At 39.7% G+C, this 20,171-nt stretch overlaps 1 protein-coding gene across 2 annotated transcripts in view; it reads left to right on the top strand.

The window, feature by feature from the left end:
- Fgd6 (FYVE, RhoGEF and PH domain containing 6) overlaps positions 1-20,171 on the top strand; it is a 114,823-nt gene that overhangs the window by 67,784 nt on the left and 26,868 nt on the right. For both annotated transcript variants that reach the window (XM_047551124.1, XM_047551123.1), the window contains exons 8-13: positions 2,212-2,299; positions 14,708-14,758; positions 18,019-18,077; positions 18,161-18,232; positions 19,117-19,185; positions 19,509-19,592. In XM_047551124.1, the coding sequence (XP_047407080.1) occupies positions 2,212-2,299; positions 14,708-14,758; positions 18,019-18,077; positions 18,161-18,232; positions 19,117-19,185; positions 19,509-19,592 (423 nt within the window). The remainder of the gene's footprint in view (positions 1-2,211; positions 2,300-14,707; positions 14,759-18,018; positions 18,078-18,160; positions 18,233-19,116; positions 19,186-19,508; positions 19,593-20,171) is intronic.

Below are 20,171 nucleotides of genomic sequence, written 5' to 3'. Positions count from 1 at the left end.
TTTAATTCTGAAAATGTGTTACTGCCCTTTGGACTATTTTGCCTTGGGAAATAACAGTATGTTGATGGGATGTCTATAAAATTTTGGTAAAATACAAAATATAAACTTACCATCTTAGCTTTTTTTTCTTTTCCCCCAACAGTGGGGATTGAACCCAGGGGTGTTCCACCCTGAGCTACATCTCTGTTCCTTTTTTAAAAAATTTTATTATGAGACAGGTTCTCCCTGAGTTATGGTCCTCCTGCCTCAGCCTCTGGAGTTGCTGGGGTCACAGGTGTGCACCACCACCACACTGGTGATTTTTAGTTTCAAGCGTACAGTTTGGAAGGGTTGTAGACATTGACATCATTGTGCATCATCTTGCAGCATTGGGACCCTGTAACCATTAAACATTGACTCTCACCTTTCTCCTCTCCCTGACACACCCTTCGGCTTTCTGTCTCAATGAGTCTGAGTACTCTTGAGAGCATTCCTTATATTTTTTAAAAATTTTTTAGATGTTGATAGACATTAATTTATTCATTTATTTATATGCAGTGCTGAGAATCAAACCCAGTGCCTCACACATGGTAGGCAAGCGCTCTATCACTGAGCCACAACCCTACCCAGCATTTCTTATTTTTAACTTACCTTTTATTTGCCCAACTACCTATTACTATGGAAGGGAAATAGAATTTATGTTTTCCTTTAGATAAATAAATAACAGTTTCAATGTCAACATTAAGAAAAATTAAGCATCTGTTTATCGCATGTGTCATCTAAAACTTTGTTTTGACTCAAAGCTCTAGGGTGCAAGCTTGATTCGATTAGGGATACAATGACATTTTTTTAAAGTAACTGAAGTCCACTCTACTGATTGGATTACTATATTTTGTATTTATTTCTTTGTTTCAAAACTAAAAAGGTCAGTGAATTCCAGTCACACTTCAAAAATATAACAATATTACTTATTGCTCATTTGTGCAATAGACAAATAACTGGACTCTAAAATCACTTATCACAAGTTCTAGGCTATCCTTGGCAATTCAGCAAGATCCTGACTCAAAATACAAAATTTTAAAAGGGATGGATTAACTCAGTGGTAGTATGCCCCTGTATAAATAAAAAGAATGCAGAAATGTTTTTACTTGACCATTTTGATACCACCTCAAAGTAAACTCTCGATTTGGAGAATGGGGTCAGGCTCAGGAAAGGATAGAGATATCTGTTGTACATACTGAAGAAAAGAGCTTTGAAGGCAGAATGAGATGCCTTTGAGGTCAGTTCAGAATGTAGTCCCAGGTTTGGGGATGTGACTCAGTGGTAGAGTATATACTTAGCACATGTAAGGCCCTATGTTTGATCCCCAGCACCACCAAAGTTCCTATATATACTTTTTGTTTGTTTTTGGTAGTGGGGATTGAACCTAGTGGTGCTTTACCATGGAGTCACATCCCCAGCCCTTTATAATTTTTTTTCTTTTGAGACAGGTCCTCACTCAGTTGCTTAGATCCTTGCAAATTTGCTGAAGCTGGCCTTGAACTTGCAATCCTCCTGCTTCAGCCTCCCAAATTGCTGGTATTACAGGCATGTGCCACCACACCTGGCTCCTATATATACTTTTATTTGGCAACTGATTTTTGTAGGGTCATTCTTCTGAAAAAGGTTTTTGCAAACTTCAGTCATGCAGAGAAGGCATGCTAAGCAAGGCTGCTCTTCAGATTAGCTTTAATTTCTGCAAGTCTCCCCATCACCATTCTGTTGTTGTTATGAGCCTATGAACCCCAAGGCTCTGATTATCATTTGAGTCCAATTCCCAGGGGTTTTATTTCTGCCGCCTTATTTTGGGGGCTGAGCATTTCCTTCTTGGTCCCTTGGGGTTTGTATTTATAACTACATTGGCAGATTCCCCTCTGCGTGGGAGCTCCTGAGTAGGGAACACAGACTACGGCCACACGTTCTGTGAGAGAGCCGAGATGAGTGTTCCCTAGGAGCAGGTGTTTCAGGGATCTCCTGCAGGAGAGGAGGGCCTTGGTGATGAGTCTGGCTGTGGCTTCCCTTGCAGCATGAGAGCTGTGAACAGTGTGAACAGCTGTCCCTCACCATGAAAGGGAGCATCTCTGAATCCTTTCCAGAGTTTCTGGCTGTTTCAAGTTTGGCTTCCTGAGCTCTGGAACCTGGGTCCCTTGCTTTTTGGACATCATGTTTACTTTGGATGTCTCTTTCTTTCAGATGAGCCCGCGTTGTGCTAATCTGGCCCTCAAGCACTACCTTCTCAAGCCGGTCCAGAGGATCCCCCAGTACAGGCTGCTGCTCACAGGTGGGCTTCTCCACACTTCACCAACCCTATTGCCCTGATGAAGCTCTGCCTTTTCCTATCATTTCCGGTAGCCACTCTGCTTCATACATGGATTTATGGAATGTTATATGTTTCACACATACATGGACCTGAACTGACCTACTTTCAGTTCTTTGTTTATCCCTGTGCATTCTTACCTCTGGGCATTCATACACGTAACTCCTTTTGCTGTGATTATCTTTCACCATCCCAACCCCACAATACCCTTGAATCATTCCTGATTAATATTATTAATCCCAAGAAGATACCTAAGAAGGACAACTTACAGGAGGAAAAGTTCATTTTTGTCAGTTTCAGAGATTCAGTCCATGGTGGGCAAACTCCATTACTCTGAACCCAAGGTAAGGCAGCCCATCATGGCAGAAGGGCATTAGGGAAGGAAGTTACTCTATTCAGGAAGCAGAGAGAGAAAGGGGAAGGGACCTCAGGAAGATGAACTCCTCAAGGCATGCCCCCAGTGACCCACCTCCTCTAGCCATGCCCCACCTGTCTCAGTTACCACCCAGTCAGTTTATTCAAAGTAGGATGGACTGCTTAGGTTTTAGCTTTTCTATCTGATCATTTTTACTACTGAATATTTCTGCACTAACACAGGAGATTTGGGGGGTCACCTCACATGCAGACCATAACAAGAGGCTTTTAGAAATTAAGTAGTTTGGCACCACAAATAAAGCTAATGGACATAGCCTCAGTACCAAGCACAATACACAACATATTCCACTAGGTCCTCCGGAATATTTACTGAAATGTATTGACTGTACAGTGACTTCATATACATACACATGTGCATTAAGCATTGTTTCAGAGTGGCAAGAACATTGAAATGCCACCAAGACTTTACAGTTAATTTTTGTAATTTTATGCAAACAGATTTTGAGGTACTTGGCTCCGGTTAGTGTCCTTAGGAAATTATGAGCATGTTTTTCTCCTTAATCACTTTATCTTAAATGGAGAGCTAAAGAAGAGATAGTAGGTGAATCCTGGAAAACCAGAATATCCCCATTTCCCTTTACACAAAGACTTTAGGCCTTCCATGGCTTGCCTGGTGACAGACAGACTACAGATGAGAAAGGCGAGCCTTTTAGCCCCAGGCCCTGCTACCCAAGGCATGTCAAATGTTTAATTTTAATTTCTAACTGTGAATTGGTCACTCGATTTCTCTCTGGAATGACATAAAGCAAACCAAATAATTGGAGGATATCCTGCCCATCTGTACTTTCTTTCTTTCACTTTTGGCAGAGATTTGAATACACAGTGCAAAAGGAAGTACTGATACACATGTTGTGTTTTTGCTAGATAAATCCAATGCACTGTCATAAACTGGCTTTTGAATAGCTTAGGCTATTTCCACAGCTGTCAAATGAGTACTGTTTTTAGTGGCAAAATACAACTATGGTTTCAAATGTGAGAAAGAAGAATCATCATTTTGAAAATATAATGTGAAAAAGAAATATTTCCCACTCTGTGGCTTATCTATATAGTAAAAAACTACTATGGTTAATTTAGGTTGCATGCTGAGTTTATTTTTGATAGAGGAATGGTGAAATGGTAGAAGCAAGTTTTAAAAATTCTTTTTAAAAAAACAGATTTTATTTGTTTTATAGTACCCACATCATGTGAACTTAGAGTTATTTTTAGTTTTGATTTGCCTCTATTTAATCTTAAACCAGTTTCCCCTGTTTTTTAAAGTGGAAAATCTTACCCATTTTTAAGTGATGCATAATATCTTATATATAGCAAACCTTCAGTAACTGCAGACTGGTTGAGGGGCAAAAATGATGAATGACTTGTTTGAGGTCACAAAGTTAGAACTCAAAGAAATAAATGGAATTATTTACCCAGTGCCTTTTCTTTCCATGGATTCAAACTGTTCACTTCCTCCAAGCCTGACCTGAAGTCCTCCATTATCTTTGAAGCCATCTCCAATTTCTCCCATTCCTGTGACCCTTTAGTATCAGTACTGTGTGACTTAGAAAATTTTCGTGTGATAATTTGTAAATTCACTAATATTTATGACACTTGAAATATTGACTTCCTTAATTTGATTTATAAACCTCTTGAGGTCAGGGATCTGCATCTTTTATGTATAATTTAGTGACACCCGCTCCCCACCCCCAAAAAAGCTAGATCAGTTTTAAATGCCATTGAGCTGTCTGGGAAATAAGTTTGATTGGGTTTATGCTAGGTTTAAAACTTTCCATTAGCCAAAAGTTTTTAGGCAAAGAAACAACATTGAGACATGATTTCATAGGCCTAAGGTACATTAGAGAAAATGTCTTCCCCTGTAAGAAAAACACATCTGGAAAAGTAAAATGTCCTTCAAAGTTCACACGAATAGTATTAATTGAAGCACATATGGTGGTATGAGCCCAGGGACATGTGCGCATGAATACTAAGGTTTGTTTTATATTTTTATTTAAAATAAAATAAAATATTATTTTACTTAAAAATAAAATATTATTAAAATATTTTTAATATTAAAATATTTTTGAAATATTTTACTTAAAAATTCTTATTTTTCAATATTCCTTGTTACAATCTGATTGCTCCCTATTTTATAAGATTTCTTTTTACTGCTGCTGCCAAAGGGCCCCTGTCTATGCTCTTAGATGTTTAGATTTTAAGTCTTCAGTTTGCATCTATTTAAATATGTTAATTAAATAGGCCCCCACTGGATAAACAAACTCAATTGATTTAATCTTCCAAAATAACCTTGTAAAATAAGTACTTTTATTTATGTTTTGGAATTTGAAGTTATTCCAAATGCACAAGATGTACAGGAGCAGAAAGGAAGAGTGAGGCTTTATTTGAAGCATCTCCTTGTAATAATGTTGATTTATCGTGATTTTAGGCAGAAAAGGGAACGTTCCTGCCTGACTTGGTGTGTGGAGATTTGTACCCAGTTTGGTTTCTTGGGAGAGGAAGATTGAGAAATGCGTAGATGAAGGGCTGATAAAATAGGATTTCTTTTAGAATCCTTTTAGAGAAAGATTAAGTGGGAATCCCCTGAAATAGCAGTCCTTGCTACTGTTCAAATAACCATCCTTTTGTTTTGTACTGTTTTTTCCTGGACAATAGGTTCTCTAGGGTATTCTACTGAGGCTATCTCTTTCTTCATTATAGTAAAAATCTTCTAACTTGTCAGTAGGAAGGGCCGGGGGTATAGCTCAGTTGGTAGAGTGCTTGCCTTGCAAGCACAAGGCCCTGGGTTCAATCCCCAGCACTGCAAAAAAAAAAAAAAAAAAGTAACTTGTCAGTAGGAGCCTAACTTTCACAAGTTCAATCACCCAAACTGCAAAACAAGTGAATAAATGAATAAAATGAATTATTGGTAGAATTTTTTTTTTTTGGAAAAAAAAAAAAAAAAACCTCCAAATAGGATCTAGCACATCTGGAGAGGTGAAATGTCCTGCAAAGGTCACATAAATAGTAATCATTGAGACACAGAGGATCTAGGAGAATGCATACAGTTATATAATGAAATATTTAAGGAAAAATAAAGTGAGAGATTTACTTAATTTAAGCCTAAAATCTTGTAAATTTTCTTTCATACTGGCTACTCTGTGCCAAGGCATAGGGACAGACCTTTAAGTCTGTTTGGGGTTCAGATCCTGTTTGAGGCTGGAAGAATGGCGATCGTGAAGCAGCAGGAAGGAGGAAAGCAAACTGCTACAGGAGCCGCGTTGGATGCTTGTTTCCTTCCTTCCTGTGTCTTCAGGGTGGGAACTGTCTTTATTGCCCCCCGTTACGTCTGGCACAAGTCATGACACATATTGGGGACTCAGTCAACTGAAAGACTCAGGGAAGTGAAAAATTGCTCCTTTTTATGAGGTTCAGAATCCTCATGCAGTAGCACCAGTGAGTGTTTGCTGGCTGGCTGGATCACTGAGAAACATTTAAGAGTGAAAGCATTCTTCCTGTCATCCAGGCACAAAATCGTGGAAAGGACCAAAATCCTTCCCTCTCATCTCTCTGCTTGGTTGGATCTACCAACAAGCTTTCCTGCTCTTCTGATTCCTGGTCTTTCCATTTCCCTATGATGATCCAGGGTGGTCTTTCTCAACCTACAGCAATTGCAGCGATCTCTTTCAAACTGGTCTTGCCAACTTTTGTCACACACACCCTGAGTAACCTAGCACATTATTGCTTACTGCTCTGCCTAGGACACACTTTGATTCTGTTTATTATAAGAGTTGAAAATGTCCTTATCCATAGTGTAAAGTCCACAGTTTATAACCCAGCATTATCTAAACCTTATTTTCCTTAGTTCTAATGGCAATAGATTTCTCATGTCCTTCAAGGCCAGATTCTCTCATTTACCACTTGCCCAACAGATATTAATATGAGCCAGCCCTGAGCTGGACACCTGGCTACTGGCAGCCTCCTCTCTGAGGCTGTACCCAACTGTTTAGGCTCCCAGTGACCTCTTCTTCCCCTCATCCCTAAAAATCCTTGATCTTACCACTTGTTATGGGACTGAATTTTTCAATTATTTAATTATCCCACAAATCTATGTCAGGTCTTCTGAACTAAAGCCATTTAAGTCAGAGGCAAAATAAATGCAAATACCAGTCACATAGATATTTGCTTATTTTGAGGGAGAATATTCTGGCAATTATTTTTGCAAGGGTCACTTTTTTTTTTCTCTGAAGAGATCTTTTATGCTATACAAATATACAGATTATATAAAAAAGCAAAATCCCTTTTCATCTTCTGCCATCCAGAGATGACTATCATAGATTCTTTTAGTTTTTTCTTCTACCTGTGTTATATGTTGTATATATATACATTTTTTTTCAATAAAGAATCTTTTACTTGTGGAAAGTTACTACATTGGTGCTGAAACAAGTTGAATCAGTAAAGATCACAGAGAAAATATAATGAAAAATATAATTTAAAAATACCTCTGAAAAATCTTTTCCACTTATATATTTAGGGGGAAAAACAATCCTTTGAACTTCGATTCAGTGTGGATCAGGTAGTTTCTTTGATCTTGTTCAAAATATTTATATTAAATAAAGTTGCTTTAACAATATATCATATTACTTTTTCCTGTAGTGTTTGCCTTTTGTCTGGGATGGTATTAACTCCCTTAGGTTTTAGGAATCCAGGCTTTCCCATGTTGGTTGAACCTGGGTTATTAAACACATCTGTTATGGTATTCTGATGCTATAAACCTGAGCTGTGAACAGGCTTATAAGCAGATTCAAGCACTCAAACTAGTGGATTATTCTTAAAAAAAAAAAAAAAAAAAAAAAAAAACTGAAAAAACTTCTGTTTAGCAAGTATTTGTTTTAAAACCCAGGGCTATTTGTGCACACCAAAAATCACTAACACTTTCTGTAGGGCAGAACTTGATAGAAAGTGGGACTGTCCTGGACTACAGCCAAGGAATTTAGTTTCTGATGAACCCAAAGGCCCTGAAATAAGGCAGTTCTGTCCATGTGAAATAGGAGGATGATACTATTCAGAATTCCTGTTGTGAATTAGCTCAGCTCTTGCTCTGTTGCAACTCATTTTTAATTGTGGTTTTGAACAAAGTGTTTTGAGAAATGCTGCTAAATAAATTCTGTGAACTATTTTAATACTATGGAAAGACTTTAGACTGTCAGAAGTAAGCACACTTTATCTACCTGTTCTGTTATCCTAGAGCTTTTCAGTGTAATCTCACTTTCTCTGTAGAATAGGAATTCTTAATCTTTTTTTGTGCCTGGATCTAGCTGGGGATCTGACACAGCCTGGGTCCTTCTCAGAATAACTTTTCTTTTTACATTACAGGATTAAATAAATAAGATTGAAAGGAAAACTAATTGTGCTGAAAAATGGTATTAAATTTTATTTATTTATTTATATTTTTTGAAACTCCCAGGGCCTCCTCATGCTAAGCACACCCCCAGCACACTTTTAAAAGTGTGCCACAGTAATACCTGTGCTTCTTTAATACTTCACGAGATAAGATCTGCTGGCAGAGCTAATATTAACGTGCTTTTTTGAGGTAATGGTAAGAATCAATGATAGTTTTCTGCCATAGCTATAAGGTGTTATTAAAAAATCTGTAATTTCCATGGTGATTATGTCACAGGTATTGCTGATACTTCTGTGGTTTGCTGTCTGTATTCACTGTGGAAGGAAATTCTGTATTTCGCTTAGAGGTTAGTGAAATTAGAGTTTGTTCACGTGCTTGTTTTTGCCCATTCAAGGTTGTGGAGACACTGACTTCTACCCATAGACATTACTGCAAAGCCATTCTTATTCCAATTCTGAGTGCAGATTTGACCCAGATTCCCTGGAAGTAGCCAAATGCCTCTGTTGCTGGGGCTTGTCTTGGCAAAGATCTAGCAGGCAGAATTTGTTGCTAGAGTTTCTCTCACAGTTTTTGTCAGAATCATGGGCTCCCATCAGGAACTGTTCCAATTAGAGAAAACACTGAAATTCAGTTAAATTTGAATTCAGTTTGTGCTTATGTTTGCTTTATTCTTCACTTGGCTGTTGGATAGCAAAATATGCTGTCTCCCTAAACCTAAATTTGCTCTTGGTTGATAGGGTGTTGGGGACAAATATGGATAAGAACTTCTTTAAAACTGTGGGTTAACTGTGCCAAGGCCATTTCTGTACTCTGAACGATTCTCACTTGATAAACTGGCAGCCTTAAGGATTGGAAAATGTATCCAGTAAGAAACAGTCTCAGCCAACTCAAAATAATGGATGTTTACTTTTGGTGAGAGATTTCCTGTGGGTTTGACTCATCTGAGGGCACTCTGGATATGCCTAGCCTGTCTGTCCCCATAAAAAGGGACCCAGGGGAAATTCTGTCCATTGTGAGATATGCTCCAAAATTTTACCCTAGGATAAGCCTGGAGTCAGGTTTTGTTCATGCATCCTCTGGGGGTACAACTTCAGGACCACAGTTATCAAAGTCTAGAGTGGACAGGCTGCCTCGTGTGGTTGTTCTCTGCAGCAGGGTACCTGAGTGAGGTCCAGGTGCAGCCTGTGCTCTGTGGCCATATTTTGTGCCCTGCTGAGGGTTGCATCAGCCCAAGGAAGGGGACTTTTTCTTATTCACAGAAAGAATTAGCCTGGAGGCTGACAGCCCAAAACAGTCACCTTTTTTTTCCCCTTAGGACAACACTACATGTATAAGAGGCAGGCCTGGGTCACATATTTAGGGACCGGTATTGAACTAGTGTTTGAGAAACAGAAGAATTACAGCCAGGGACCATAGCACTTTTTAATTAGCAAAGACACCTTCCAAGTATCATCTCAACTGCCTAGTAAAATCTGGAGCAAGAAATGGTAACTGTAGAGTGTCATTTAGTCCATCGTAAATTCAGCAACTGTTGATGAATGTGTATCAGACCTTGTTCTAGGTGCTGGGGATGTAAGGATAATTAATTCAGCTTTCTTGTCCTTCTGAAGCCCACAGTTTTAGCATTTGTCCATACCTTGTGCCAGGTGCACACCAATAGGTGCACACCTGTAATCCCAGTGACTCAAGAGGCTAAGGCAGGAGGATCACAAGTTCAAAGCCAGTCCCAGCAACTTCACAAGAACCTGTCTCAAAAAATAAAAGGACTGGTGATGTAGCTCAGTAGTAGAGAGCCCCTGGGTTCAATCACCATTACTGCAACAAACAAACACTGTGTATCATTTATTCTCCAAACCTGTTAACTTTCAAGAGCAAAAGAGGATGCTATTTATAATTACTGGCTGGACAACAGATGTAAGGGAAGATCATCATGGGCTAAAGTGGAGTATAAAATCCCATATATTAACTGTGTCAAATTCAGCATTTATAAAAACAGAATGAAATGGTTGAAAATTGAAACTCATTATTTTAGAGAGGTGTTATTCATGGTTTACGTTTTCTCTGTTGTTTAATCTCCAAATTTCTCCTAATGCATTTTACAATGAAACAAAGTATGTCTCACAATCCTTTAGAATGAGAGTCATTGTATCTTCCAACCTGCTCCAACCTGATTTTTTTTAATTTTAATTATTTTTTTAAATTTTTACAGACTGCATTTTGATTCATTGTACACAAATGGGGTATATCTTTTCATTTCTATGGTTGTGCACGATGTAGATTCACACCATTCGTGTAATCATACATGTACACAGGGTAATGATGTCTGTTGCAGGCCACCATCTTTAATACTCTCCCCTTCTCCCTCTTTTATGTATGAGGATATTGACATACAAAACTGCTGTGGAGGCTAGAGGTAAAGCACTTACCCCAATTGATCCCCAATGCCACAAAATTAAATTAAAAAAAAATAAAAATTAAAAAATGCATTTTTAAAAAGTTAAAGAACTGTGCCTTGGCTCCACGTGGCTGGACCAGGGGAGTAAGAATTTCAGTCTTCTGATTCGCTTGCAAGGCTCTCGACTGCTTCACCAAGCTGCCTTGAAAATATCAATCTTATTCGGTGTTTAGATATTTATTTGGGTTTTTAAATGGTCTGATCTTTGTTTTGTAAGCCACGATTTCTCAGGATCCCATAATTCTGTATGTGTTGCTGAGCTCACTAAATATTTATGGAGGAAAGAAGAAATCTGAATAATACAAAGCAAGAAATATCCTCAAATTCGAAACACTTGCCTCTGGAATGTTACCCCCGAATATGCTCATTTCCTCTGTGCTCAGCCACCAAACCTTTTTCAGCACACAGTCTGGGAGTCTGCCTGGGTGCTGAACGTAGAAAGTCCCAGCTTCCCACTGATGACTAATTTTGAGTAAAGGTTAACTGTAGAACTTCTGAATAGTTTCTCTTTTCAGTTGGCTAATGACTGATGAGGTAATCAAGGAGTAGTAAGGCTTACTAGGAACACCTGTAGAGAAAAGTTATACCTCTAATAGGGTGGAGTATTTGTTGGGCCTCCTTCTTTTCATCCTTGGCCTTGCATGAGTAGAACGGTAACTTGGATATCCCTGGAGATTGCACTTGTTGTGTTTCTGTTACTTTTGTGCTACTGACAGGCGATGAACACGAGTTAATTAACTTTTATAAATCAACGGTGCCACCTGGTGGCCAGAGGGTACATTTTGTGGTGCCTGTATCCAGCACCACTCTTCCTTTTTCTTCTTTGATTTAAAAAAAAAAAAAAGTCAGTGACATTTGATGCATTTTTATTAGTGAAATTTTAAGCAGGGCTTAGCTTGTTTGAGCAGGAGCAGGAAAGCCATAGATACTACAAGTCTCACTCGGCTAACCGAAATGACTGTTTTCCCCCATGTTATGAAAGCTTCTCCAGGAAGTTTGGTCCTAAGTGGTAGGTGGTAAGTAATTCCCCATGACCAATGCAGGCATGTCTGTCTCGTCTCATCTCCTGGGTGTCACCTTGGTTATAGCAGTCACTGGGGCAGCTCGTGGATTCAAGGCTCCTCCCGTCCGACTCAGGGTGATCAGTCATATACTTGTCATGCTGCAGCTAAGGTACTGGGTGATTCATAACTGTTCAAGGGGATCGTAGTCCTGTCTTCTTTGAAAAGGTAGAAGTTCTCAGAAGGATATACTGTAACACTACCCTAAAAGCATACATGGAGGGATAAGTTCGAAAATTGAATTTTGGAAACCATTGAGAGGTTTTTCAAAATTGGCAAAGAGAGCAGACTGAACTCCATCACTTCTTGAGAGCATGATGTTGCAACATCTTTGTGGCCTGTTTTCTGCTTAGCCAACTTGTGTATATAGACTTGGTTCTTAAATGTTCAGATTGACGGACCAGTGGCCGACCTTAAATACAAGCAAAAAAAACAAAACAAAACAAAAAAACCGCTCCAAAGCTTATCAGGCTCACTCAGCACAGTGATTCTGAGGTCAGGATTTCCTAATATGGACATCTTCTAGGGAGCTTTACTGGTGTAGATAAATGCCTCAGTTTGCATGAATATACTTTAGCATTGAAGACGAAATTATAATCTGTCGTGAATCCAGTATTTAAGCAAACCTGCTTTCCTTTCCACACACTTCAACTGACTAAAAGCTTTAAAAAATTACTTTTGATTCATGAATAACTTAGTCATTGAGAACCCCTAACAAGAAGGATCAGTTTGTCTCAACCACATCACTCCTAGCCACAGGATTATTAAACACTTGGATTTGCCAAACATGGCTTATATGTGGAAGGAGTCAGAATGAGAATAAGGTTCTTTTTCCATCTCTGAATAATGTAATGTATAATCAATGTATTTTGTTAATTTCTGTGGTTTTCAAGAGCTCTTTGATCAGAGGCATGCTCTTCAGCCTGTGAGTTGAGATCACTTCAAGATGTAAATAGTTAATTGATCTCTAGCAGCATGGAACCTGTGCCGCGGTGCAGGGAAGCTCATTGTGGTCATACACATCTCACCATGGCTTACTGCCAGTGCTGGGTGTTGATGGTATGCATGTCTAGACTCACACAGGCTCTTGGATCAGTGTCTCAAAGACCTAGGAAGTCTCAGCAGTTGGGCGTGTGTGGGTCATTATTACGTTCAAAAAGCTGGCACTGACATCCAAGTTTTCCTTTGTGCCTTTGAGCATAACTTCAGAATCAACAGGATGAAATTATATCTGTTCCATAGTGTTGATAAATAGAGATTGGGTCTGATAGCAATGCATTCAGTCTTTGAACATGCATTTCCTCCTTTTATTTTCTGGGCTCCTACTGGCATTCAGACTATTTTCTGCCTTTATTGCCTTTACCTAAACTAAGACACAATTCTGCCTTTAAATAAAAAGTTGGGGGACTGCAGTGTAACTCAGAGGTAGAACAGTTGATTAGCATGTGCAAGACCCTGGTTCAGTACCGTTTCAAAAAAAAAAATTTTTTTTTTTAAACTCATTAAGCATTTGTTGTCCTCTGTGTGCAAAGCTCATAGAGGTAAAGATGATGTGGGTCCTGACCTCAAGGAGCTTTGAGTCCAATGAAAAAGAAAATGATAGAACATAAAGCACATAACTGCTGTGTCAGGTCCTATTCACAGGGACAAAATGGTTCTTGCAAATGGAAAGTTTTGTAGGAGAACAAGAATTTGAGATAAGCCTTGAAAAATATGAGTTGAGGACTAGGGGTATAGCTCCATGGGAGACCACATACTTTCCATGCAGAAGCCCTGAGCTCAATCCCCAGCCCCAAACACACACACACATACACATAGCCACACACACACACACACAGAATATGACTTGAATTATATGCATAGACAGAGAAAAGGATTCAAAAGAAAGGAGTCCGAGACACAAAGAACATGGAGCCAGCAACATGTGAGAAGGAATTATGCACTACCAAATTGTGGCTAAGGACAAAGGGCCAGAAGAGTCCAAAGGGACCATGCAGTAGGGTATGGTAAATTCCAGGGAAAGGAATTTGCACTGATCCGATAGTTACTGGGGAGCCATCCAGTGCTTCTCAAGAGAGAAGGAGGTATTCCCTTGAACTCCTGTGACATTCCTTGGTGTTGAAGACTTGTTACATGTAACTAATCACCTCAGTTTTTCTTACATTTTAAGAAGTACTGTATACCACACTGTTTATCAGCCATCTTCATATAGTCCAGGATGTCTCAGCCTCAGCCATATTGACTTTTAGGCCAGATAATTCTTTGTTTTTAGGCTATATTATAGGGTATTTAGCAGCATCCATCCTCTAGCCACCAGATGCCAGTAGCACCCCTTAGCCCTAATTGTGACAACTAAAAGTGTCTCCAGACATTAGCAGATGTCCTCTGGTGGGTAAATGTGCCCCTACTTGAAAACCACTGATTCAGATACATGTATTGAGTTCCTTTGGTGCCCTGGGCATTGAATGATGAAGATCGATTATCTTAGAATTTTATCCTAGATCTGACTGGGTACAGTGGCTCATACCTGTAATTCCAGCAGGAGTTGAAGGCAGGAGAAGCATAAGTTCAAGGCCACTCTTGGCAACTTAGCAAGTTCTCATTAAAGTAAAAAATAAAAAGGGCTAGGGATGTAGCTCAGTGGGAGAAGGTTCCTGGATTCAATTCCCAGTACCTTAAAAAAGTTTTTTTGGAACTAGATCTGGCGTTTAAGGTATTTCATGTATGTTGGGGTAAAAGAACTGAACTGGGCACCAGGAGACCTGGATTCTGCTCCTGGCTCTGAAAGAAATTGTGTGATTTGGGTGAGTTCTTCCACTCAATCATCTGATTCCTTCACAATGATAGAAGTGACTTCTAAGGGTCTCTACAGCTCTGATTCTATGTCCTGGTTTCAGCTGGATCCCAGGGCTTTATTTTCCCACATTTTTAGAAACTTATTTCAAGTTGAACAACAACAAAACGGACTGAAGTACTGAATAGGAAAGGTAAGTGGTTGGGGCACAGCACTACATTGTGCTAAAGTCTCTCTATATATTTTTTTCTAGATTATTTGAAGAATCTCTTAGAAGATTCTGGAGATTACAGAGACACTCAAGGTAAATAACTTTTGCCATCTCATGTTGCAAGTTTTTCTATCATGTTTTCTTTAGATCCGGGAAATAAAAATATGCTGGTAACAAAAACCCCTGTACAAAACTAATTCATAAGAAGACTTGAAGCTTTTTTAACAGATTAAAAGCCTTTTGGACAGATTAAAATAGAACTAAGTAAAGTAGTATAGTGTGGCTAGTGACAAGAGAGACTGAAGAGACCCTAGAGACCACAGGCAGCCCTACACAAGAACCAGCTTCCTGAGAGAGTGACCCCAGCATGGCCTGGGGCCAGGACACTCCTGCATGTGCTCAGTCACTCTGTGCCCCCTAGTCAGGTTCTGTAGATGTCCAGTTCTTCATCTTTCAAACACAGCAATTGAACCAGAAGATCTGCAGGGTTCTTTTAAGCTTGAAAGTCCTGAGTTCCATAAAGTGACTAAGCTATAAGCATCAAGGATATTCTAAAATACCATGTTATTTTGGGATTCTTTAATGATGATATGTTTTTAAAGGTACCATTTTCTTTTTAAAGGAAAAGTTTGGGATGGGCAGTATGACATACTTCTGTTTTTTGGTGAACATAGTCTAGTTGATGAAGAAGTCTATAATCCCCATCAAATAAAGAACAAAGCAGATGGGCTGGGCACAGTGGGTTATACCTATAATCCCAGCTATTGGGGAGGCTGAGGCAGAAGGATGGCAAGTTGGAGGCCAACCTGAACTAGTTAGTGAGACCCAGTCTCAAAATTTAAAAAATTAAAAGGTGCAGGGATGTAACTCAGCAGTAGAGCAAACCTAAGGACCTGGTTTCAATCCCCAGTACAGAAGAAAGGGAGGGAGGGAGGGAGGGAGGGAAGAAAAAAATTTTCTCTCCTCCTCTTCCTCGTAATTTTTTTCTCCCAGTGCTGAGGATTGAACCCAGGGCTTCCTTCATGCTAGGCAACACCACCACTGAGCTCCATCCCCAGCCCAGCAGATGGTTGAGAGTGAGGATGCGTAAGCAGTACAGAATCATTTGAGAGAGGGAGAAAAGTGATGGTTGGAGAGGCAGGAAGATTTGCTTAGAAAGAGGAGATATTGGAGAGAGGCCAAAGGGTAGGAAAGAAGAGTAAGCATTGCTGAACAAAGTCTGTGCTGTGAAGATAACAGTTGTGGGCAGGGGTTGGGGGTTAGCTCAGTGGTAGCACATGTTTGAGGGGCTGAAGGCTTGGGGTTCAATCCCCCACACCAGGAAGAAGAAGGAGGAGGACGGGGGGGGGGGGGGGCGGGGGTGGAAGAAGAAGGGGAGGGGAGGAGGGGGGAGAGGAAGAAGAAAGAAAACAGTAGAGAGATCTTAGCAAACGAACCCTCAAGAGACGTCTGTCCCATGTCCCAGCACTTCTGCCTTCAAATAAAGTGAGTTGTTAGCTCCATTTTATGGATGAAACAAATATAGGACCTGAGATTAAGGAGCTTGAATGGAATCACACACTTCAGGAAAGGCATAAATCAGAATAAGCAGAGAACAGTGAGGTGCATTGTGTACCCGGAGGGCAGCAGAACAATGTGGTGGGCAGCTTTGGATGAGGTTACCTGAGGGTGAGGGAGATGAGATAAAATGCACCTTTGCAAGGTAAGCAACTAAGTGAACAGTCACCAGTCCCTCTTGTAGGATGACGTGGGGAAAGCAGAATTACAGAATGGACTGGAGAGGGCAGGTGACCAGGTCACAGCAGCTTTATCCTTCCTGCACTCATTAAATCCCAAGACTTCTTTACTCTGCCCCCTGGGAACTCCAGCAGGCCAGAAAACAGGGAACATGTGCAGGGTAACGCTGTGATGATCGCGCCAGGTGCATAAATTCTGACCCTTGGTTGAGATGGCTATATATGGAAATGCTGCTCATCTTTAACAATCGTGAAAGGACTGGGGGTGTAGCTAGAGCTCTTTCCTAGCTTGAGCAAGGCCCTGGTTTGATCCCCAGCATCACACACACACACACACACACACACACACACACACACACACACCACACAAAGTAATCACAGTAATATATGTTTAAAGAATATGGAAACTTCCAGGGTTAGTTTTAGAGAACCTCTTAATGGGTTATGGTGGTTGAACCAAAAAACTCAACTCCTTTTAAGAAATTGGTCTTTTTTTTTTTCTTCTTAATCATTGATAAACATCATCACTTCCACAGAGCCTCAGAAGAGCGTGATTATTCCCCTTTCATCACCAAGTCCATTTTTCCTCAATTGGAGTGATGCCACTGTCATATTGCACAGGCTAATCTTCTTTGTGTGGGTTTCTGAATAATGCACGGTGTTCAGAATCCCTGCCTCCTACCCACTAAAGGCCAGTGACCTTCCTGGTCATCATGACGACCACAAGTTGTCTTTACACACGTCCACATGTTCCTAGGGAGCACTACTGCCTTGGATGGAGAATAAGTACTTCCCAAAAGCAGACAAAAGGTAGACTCTGTCCTTTATATCTAGTTCCAAAGATGACGAGGCTAGAGCATTCAGAAGTACTCTGCAGACTTTGCAGAAGGCAAGGGACTCATGTAAAGTATAAAACATAGATTGATCCATGAAGCTGAGTAACCCAGCTCGAAAAATGATGCTTGTACTTCCCTAAGATCTAACGTGCTACCGTGTGGCATTTCTCTCCTTTCTAATCCACACCTCGTGGAATCAGACTAGGAGAGAGAGACTGAGCCCTGGCCCAGTTATATTTTATTTTAATTTTATTTACTTTGTGGTACTGGAGACTTAATCCAGGGCCTCGTGCCAAGCACACCCTCTACTACTGAGATACCCCAACCCCTGAACCTTTTAAATAATCATTTCCCTTAGTTCTTGTTTCTTATGCCAGGATCCTTGTCCCTCATGATCCCTCTTCCATAAGATAGCCTTTACTAATACGGTCCTTAGCTTCCTGGTAAAATCCTATTCTTACCCTTGTAAACTTCCACAGGGCAATCAAATCCCAGAACAAAACCATGAAATCCATGTTATTGCTAAACATGGTCTATTGTGTCTCTTTAGAGTCTTTCTGTGGCTCATTTTTGTTCATAGGTATTGCGTTTTGCCTGTTTTCCTTGGATACACCCCCATTGAGCCTTATCGTCTCTGTTTATGTCTACTCACAGTCAACCCAGTCCACCAGAGTTTGGTTGCTGTGAAATAGCCACCCTGCCATCTGGAACTGCTTAATGTTGGAAACTGTTTGTGTCAATGGTAATAACCAAAAACCCCCTTCTATTCCTACACATCTAGATGCCCTTGCAGTTGTTATAGAGGTAGCGAATCATGCCAACGACACCATGAAGCAAGGAGTAAGTATCTTGGTATCAGTGGCTGGTTCACTGTTCAACCTGGGAGCCTGGGCCTTCACACGCTCTACATTGTCTTCCTCTAGGACAACTTTCAGAAACTTATGCAAATTCAGTACAGCTTAAATGGACACCATGAAATAGTGCAGCCTGGACGGGTAAGTGTTTTAGACTACCTCTTGCAATTTTAACACAGTGCACTCAGGCATCATCTGTAACTGTTATTTTATTTTAGTTATGAAAATAGGTTACTCATTATTGTTAGTCTTCATTGACCTACTGTGGATTGCCCCATCCGTTCAAAATATTCATAACATAAGTCACTTTGACAAGAAGTCTGTTTCAATTAGGATAAAGGCAAGGGACCCCACAGAGTCCCAATAACATGATTTAATGGGATCATTTTTATTGTGTAATACCACCTGACCTCACACAGCTTTGAAGTCAATTTCACTTAAAATCTTTAATGCAAAGAGGATTACGAAGGGAGGGAGAAAATTGATATTTTGATGCTCCTCATAGAGCACACAAGTGGCCGGGGGAATGGATTCAGGAAAATTACAAAATGCAGTTGTCAGGATGTTGGATATACCTCAGGACCAAGTTCATACTGAATTACATATCAGTCCACATAGTTCTTCTGGAGCCAATTTATGAAACTTTGCTTGCTTATCTAATTCTATTCTTGTTTGTTTGTTTATTTTCTGTTTTCTGGCTTTAAAAAAAAAATCTTTCCTTTTGTCCAATTTGTAAGTGACCTACAGGGTTTAAAAAGAAGCTATAGGGGGCTGGGATTGTAGCTTAGTGGTAGAACACTTGCCTAGCATGCAGGAGAATCTGGGCTTGATCACAAGCACGTGTATAGAAAAAAAGCATGACTATAAAAAGTCACAAGGAAACTGTGTTTCCTAGACTCCCAACAATAACAACAACAAAAAATTCTCAGGGAAGAAAAATTAATATTAATGTATAATATAATTTCTTATGTATGCAGTTGTATTATGATGGTTGGAATAACTGGGTTTTTGCTTGAATTAATCAGGTTTTCCTCAAAGAAGGAATTTTGAAGAAGCTATCCCGGAAGGTCATGCAGCCCCGAATGTTTTTCCTGGTAAGAGGCCATGTGTAGCTCTAATGTGCCCAGGTCATTGCTTAATGTAATGAGACATTTATAAATGACCCAGAAACTCAGCAAATATCAGTTTTAGTGGTGTCTTTGGCCATATTACTTAGTTTCATTTCAAGTTATAGAAAATAAGGTCTGTTATAATACATAATCAGAAAATGATTTTCTTTTGGAATTTAGTTTCATTTCTAGTGTGGAAGAATTGTCTTTAAAAATGAATTATTTTTAAAAATTGTCTTTAAAAAATCAATCATTTATAGCTAGTATTATTTTCTGTAATTTGTCCTGTGACATGTTTCTACTTTCAGTTTAATGATGCCCTGTTATATACAACACCGGTGCAATCTGGGATGTATAAACTGAACAACATGCTCTCGTTGGCTGGGATGAAGGTCGGTGCATCTGTTAGAGGGTTTTTGTTTGTTTGTTTTTTTGTTTTTCTCTTTGTTTGTTTGTGGTGCTGGAGATCAAACTCAGGGCCTCCTGCATGCCAGACTAGTACTTTAACACTGAGCTTCATCCGTAACCCTAGGAGATTTTTTTTTTAACCAGACATATTTATATATTCAGAGAAAAAACCCTAAGATAATCATCTTTCTCACATCATTAACTTTCTCTCTCCTTATGCTACTGTTCATGCATTTGCTTATTCATTCATGTCATTTGTTCACTCATGCATTAATTTATTCATACCATATTTACTGAGAATGACTATAAACAAAACATGGTAGTAGATTTGAAGGAAAGTAGGAGGATGTGTTGAAGTATGATTCTTTTTGTCTACCTGAGCCTCCCTCCCCAGCAAGATTGAGCACGCAGTTGGAAAGATAATACACTGTCCAGTAGACAGTAATAAATATCACTGTGAAGGCACAGTGAAAGGTTTCCAGGAGTTCATAAAATAAACACATCTTTTGATGGGTGTAGTGGAGGGACTGGCATGCACAGTTTGATAGACATCTTTGAAAGAG

The sequence above is a fragment of the Sciurus carolinensis genome, chromosome 4 (genome assembly GCF_902686445.1).
Source record: "Sciurus carolinensis chromosome 4, mSciCar1.2, whole genome shotgun sequence".
In the NCBI taxonomy this organism is placed as follows: Eukaryota; Metazoa; Chordata; class Mammalia; order Rodentia; family Sciuridae; genus Sciurus; species Sciurus carolinensis.
The sequence above is the reverse complement of the archived record's forward strand: the minus strand, read 5'-3'. Positions and strand labels throughout refer to the sequence as shown.